We start from the raw sequence: 5,350 nt of genomic DNA, 5'->3' as shown, positions 1-5,350 counted from the left end.
AGAAGTGTGTCATTGTAGCAAAGTATCTATAAACAAAACATCTGAGCTCTTAAACGTTTCCTTCATTTTTGTTCTATTATCTATACAATAGGCCATCATTGATTTTGGACCAATAGGCCTGGCATATTCCACATTTCAAGGAGCTTTCCGTTTTGATTGGGTTATTTTGCCTATAAACCTTTAGGCCTATACCTATAAATACATTTTTAAAACTCTGCATCTGGTGAAGTGAGCGTTACTGGAGCGGGAGAGAAAGACGAAATTCGCTCAGCACTCCGGTTAAATTGGGCACGCTCCTCGCCCCACTCCAGCGCCACTCCGCTCACATACTCTGATAGTAACTAAGGTGGATTTGAAAATGCCTGATAGGTTTAAGCAATATGGTAAGAGCTTCACCAACATGCTGGTGCAATTTTGGCATATTGCTTTTACCTATACCAGTCATTTCAGATTTACACCTGTGTGTTTTAAAGACTAGTGCCTAGGGAGTAGGGGATAGGGAGTAGGGGCTAGGGCGTGGGGTTGATTTGGAGCTGGTGAGAGACTATTGGCTAGGGTGTAGGGTTGACTTGGAGCTGGTGAGAGACTGGTGGCTAGGGAGTAGAGTTGACTTGGAGCTGGTGAGAGACTAGTGGCTAGGAAGTAGGGAGTAGGGTTGACTTGGAGCTTGTGAGAGACTAGTGGCTAGGGAGTAGAGTTGACTTGGAGCTGGTGAGAGACTAGTGGCTAGGAAGTAGGGAGTAGGGTTGACTTGGAGCTTGTGAGAGACTAGTGGCTAGGGTGTAGGGTTGACTTGGAGCTTGTGAGAGACTAGTGGCTAGGGAGTAGAGAGTAGAGTTGACTTGGAGCTTGTGAGAGACTAGTGGCTAGGGAGTAGGGAGTAGAGTTGACTTGGAGCTTGTGAGAGACTAGTGGCTAGGGTGTAGGGTTGACTTGGAGCTTGTGCGAGACTAGTGGCTAGGGAGTAGGGTTGACTTGGAGCTGGTGAGAGACTAGTGGCTAAGGAGTAGGGTTGACTTGGAGCTTGTGAGAGACTAGTGGCTAGGGAGTAGGGTTGACTTGGAGCTTGTGAGAGACTAGTGGCTAGGGAGTAGAGTTGACTTGGAGCTGGTGAGAGACTATTGGCTAGGGTGTAGGGTTGACTTGGAGCTGGTGAGAGACTGGTGGCTAGGGAGTAGGGAGTAGAGTTGACTTGGAGCTGGTGAGAGACTAGTGGCTAGGAAGTAGGGAGTAGGGTTGACTTGGAGCTTGTGAGAGACTAGTGGCTAGGGAGTAGAGTTGACTTGGAGCTTGTGAGAGACTAGTGGCTAGGGAGTAGAGAGTAGAGTTGACTTGGAACTTGTGAGAGACTAGTGGCTAGGGAGTAGGGAGTAGAGTTGACTTGGAGCTAGTGAGAGACTAGTGGCTAGGAAGTAGAGAGTAGGGTTGATTTGGAGCCGGTGAGAGACTAGGGAGTAGATTGATTTGGAGCCGTGAGAGACTAGAGAGTATGGGCTAGGGTGTATGGAGAAGGGTTGATTTGGAGCCATGAGAGACTAATGCCTTGTTGTGGGTCAGTCAGCTGTCCATGTTGACCCCATAACGTGGTGTGACGCAACAGGTGTGCTTTGTGTGTCAGGGTCAAGCCAAGTGGTATCTGTTACTTCACCATCATGCAGAGCTACGGTGTGTGGACCAACATCAACAACATGCAGATATCTGACACTCAACAATTAGAGGACCATGAGCTCAGATTCATTACATAGTGTTTTTAGATTGGAGGAGATTATTTCATAGATTTACAGTAAATGGGGTATCAATAAATGAACGGTTTTTTTCAAATACAGTACAGTAATGTTTTACACGTGGGAATAGTCAAAAGCAATGTCAGACAGACGTGTTGTTATTTTGGGTTCTGTATTGAAATGAGCTAATGTATCGCGATCCTATGATCGAGGTCTGTTCATGTTTGGTCGGTGCCTGTGACCCCGTATGCCACAGTGGGAGGGCCCAGGAGAGAGCGTGTTCACGGCCCAGCCCCCTTGACGTGACAGCTGGGCGAAGCGGACTTAGACAGCAGTGGTATCCCTCTCCTAAGTTAAGCAGTGTCAAACTGAACTGAAGTTGGGAACGATTGGAAATCCGCGTCAAACAAGTGTCTGTTCAGTTCCAACGAACCCTATCTTAAATTAATCGTTCTAAATAACCTGTGCTTTCGCAGAGCTGACTGATCTCTGTGAGATTGCAAAAACATTCTCTATAAAACATTCTTGCCTACTGTTTACCGCAAAAATGATGATGCACTCGTCTCAGAAGGACACAACCTACACAAAGATATTTGTAGGAGGTCTTCCATATCACACCACGGACTCCAGTCTCAGGAAATACTTCGAAGTGTTCGGTGATATCGACGAGGCTGTTGTTATAACGGACAGACAGACGGGCAAATCCAGGGGTTATGGATTCGTAAGTATTATAGATGTATATTTGAATGTCATTGTGATTGATTGATCGATCGATTGCGTAATTAGTTTATGTCATATTGTTAAATGCAGACATTATGGGTAGAATCTTAAAATGTATCCAGCACCAATATGTCTTGAATGAAAAAGGCTGTCATTAGCCTATCCATAATGCGTCTGATGTTACTTATTGATTCACACCATTTTGTAGCCCATTTATGAACGGTCAATGAATTGCAGTTCCGGAATGGGCTCACCGTTCTGTTCTGCTAAGTATTCAGCTGAGGCTCAGGCGTGGTGTCTTGGGCTCACGAGGCCCACGGTGATGTAATGGATGTGATGGAATCATCCTAGAATTGCTGACTTGTGCTTCATAAACCATGCCTTTACCTTCAACTAATGAAGGAAGTTTTTTCTCTACACTTTTCCTTGTTCTGATGGTAATACCCTCGTGCTTTTCTTATTGAGACGTGATCAATACTTATAAATTAATTGTAGTTCAATGACAAGCTTTAGCCAACCTCCCCACTGAGTGAACATCTGATCAATTCAGACAATGGAAACATGTATTTATGTTCTTCCCTTTCCGTCCCTCAGGTGACGATGGCAGACCGGGCGTCTGCGGACCGAGCCTGCAAGGACCCAAACCCCATCATCGACGGCCGGAAAGCCAATGTGAACCTGGCCTACCTGGGGGCCAAGCCCAGGGTCATGCAGCCAGGTGAGGGGATGGACGCGCTGGCGGAGGGCTGCGCCACACGTTTATTTCACAGCTTGGACGACCAAGGTGGCGTACAAACAATGACGAGCTGCTAAAACGAGCAAACTAACCACCTGCTTACAGTATGTTAATACACGGTGTGTAGTATGGTAGATGTGTAACATGGGATTTAGACAAAGTGTACTGTAGTGGGGGGGACTAGCAGAACAGACAGTGAAGCTAATTCTAATGTGAATGAAGATAGGTTATGATTAGTGTGTCTCCATTTTTACAGACACCAAATGTTTAAAATGTGTTTGTTTTTCCTGCCATCTACCTGATCTATAAGTACCTGAGCAGTTACATTGGAAGCACTGATCACATTTGATATAATGGGATTATAATGCATTTATAATATGTGTATATAGTTCAAGCTTTAGATTGAACACATAACGGTAGAGTTAAAAACAACTTGTTCTTGTTCCAGGTTTCTCATTTGGTGTTCCTCAAATCCATCCAGCATTCATCCAGAGGCCTTATGGGTATGTTATGACATAGTGCTACTCCTTGTCTTGTTGGACGTGTGTCATGTTAAAACAACGTATCTCACTGCACCTGTCCAGTTTATGTGACAATAACATGTGTTTTATTTTTAGGAACATCTTTTACAGGGTAGAAAATGTTCAACTAGTGTAAGGTTGTAGAATTACCGTAACTTTCCCAAGATGCTCCAGAAATCACAGTTAGAAGATTGGGACATTGGGAAAGTTACCAGAATTTTTCAACCCTAAACTAGTTGTAGAATATCATACTGTTACACCACCTGTTTTGTTCACAGCTGATCATTTTGAATGATCTATGTGCCCGTTTCTATTCTTACCCGCAGTATCTAGTGATTTTCATCTTTTAAAAAATACCTTGGATTGTAAAATGTAACGTTTTCTTTCTCTAGAGTGGTGTGACTGTAAGCCCCGCCCATTCATTCTCTTTTGAGTGTAGAGGCGGGACTGTGTCTTGTGTGGTGTGCATCTCTGCGTGCCATTCTTAGATTCTAAAGCGTGAATCTAATTCTGATTCTAAACGTGATGTCACCAGTTGTCAATGTCTATCTCTCTCTGATCTGACAGGCTGGCTTACGGTTAAGAAACTGTATCTGATGGAGGGACATGATGGTTTGAGGATGAATAGCTGAGTCTGCATTGGGCAGATCACTAACGTCTTACCAGTATACTCTGACACACACAAACAAGCTGAAATGGTGATTAGATGCATGGAAGTTGTTTTTATTTTCATTTTTCTGTTGCGGTTTTCCATAGTCCATAGATTGGTGTGTGTGCCTTTGTTTCAGTATGAAGTGGTTTTCAGCTGAACTGCGTGCTTCCCTTACGGGGCGGGGGGGGGGGGGGGGTCAGGAGTGGTGGATGAGGGATGTTCCTGCAGACTCTAAGAGTTTGGATATTTCAGATTTAACTTTGTCGCGGGGTGTTGATTCTGATCTGTTTTTTTAACTTGATTTTTAACGATTGACTGTTCTGTAGCCTGTGTCCCCCCCCCTCCCCCGTTTCTTAGTTAACAACGTTATCATATGTTTTGTTGTTGATGGGGTTGATCACCAGGGTTGCTACGTGACTTGTCTAGGACCTTCCAAACCTCCCATGCAACAAAACAACTCTTGGCTTGCATGTTGGAGATCCTTTCCTACCTTTGGTTTTCTCTACTCATCATGTTGTGGTTTCTGTTTTCTTTCTCAAATTAACCCATTGCTTCCTCCTGTAGCTCACATCATCTTCTTCTATCTCTTTCCCTCCTGCTCATGACGTAGACCAGGAACCAACTCAGTGAAAGATATTTGATGGCTAGAACTACGGTTGCAAAGGCAGGGTATATATTACTGTAAACTTTCCCAAATTTATATTGGTATCTTTCAAGGATTTGATGTAATCTGTCACAAGACATCTAGTGGCCCTTTTGGGTATTTCAGGTTATCAAAGGTGTCTAATAGTCTCTGGTCCTCTCTCCGGCCTTTTCACAAGTAAAATATATGAAATAATTAAATAAGATGATTTTAAAATATAAAATAGAATGATAAAGCTGTCAAATATTATCCTAAATACAAAACCATCAAGTTATATTGCGAGTTTCAGCATGAAACTATTTGAGTTATACATGTTGACATAGTCAAATTTGTTGTCAATGTTTTGGAGTCCAA

The 5,350-nt window shown here is 43.6% G+C and overlaps 1 protein-coding gene across 2 annotated transcripts in view; it reads left to right on the top strand.

The window, feature by feature from the left end:
* The first annotated feature begins 2,036 nt into the window (after positions 1-2,036).
* LOC116352713 (RNA-binding protein 24-like) overlaps positions 2,037-5,350 on the top strand; it is a 10,204-nt gene continuing 6,890 nt past the window's right edge. Inside the window, exons 1-3 of one of the 2 annotated variants that reach the window (XM_031812186.1) lie at positions 2,037-2,445; positions 3,039-3,228; positions 3,629-3,683. In XM_031812186.1, the coding sequence (XP_031668046.1) occupies positions 2,272-2,445; positions 3,039-3,228; positions 3,629-3,683 (419 nt within the window). In that variant the 5' untranslated portion in view covers positions 2,037-2,271. The remainder of the gene's footprint in view (positions 2,446-3,038; positions 3,229-3,628; positions 3,684-5,350) is intronic. The other variant, XM_031812187.1, reaches the window with a different exon arrangement.

Source organism: Oncorhynchus kisutch, unplaced genomic scaffold (assembly GCF_002021735.2).
Source record: "Oncorhynchus kisutch isolate 150728-3 unplaced genomic scaffold, Okis_V2 Okis02a-Okis13b_hom, whole genome shotgun sequence".
Lineage (NCBI taxonomy): Eukaryota > Metazoa > Chordata > Actinopteri > Salmoniformes > Salmonidae > Oncorhynchus > Oncorhynchus kisutch.
Note: the sequence above shows the minus strand (reverse complement) of the source record. Positions and strands in the feature narration are given on the sequence as shown.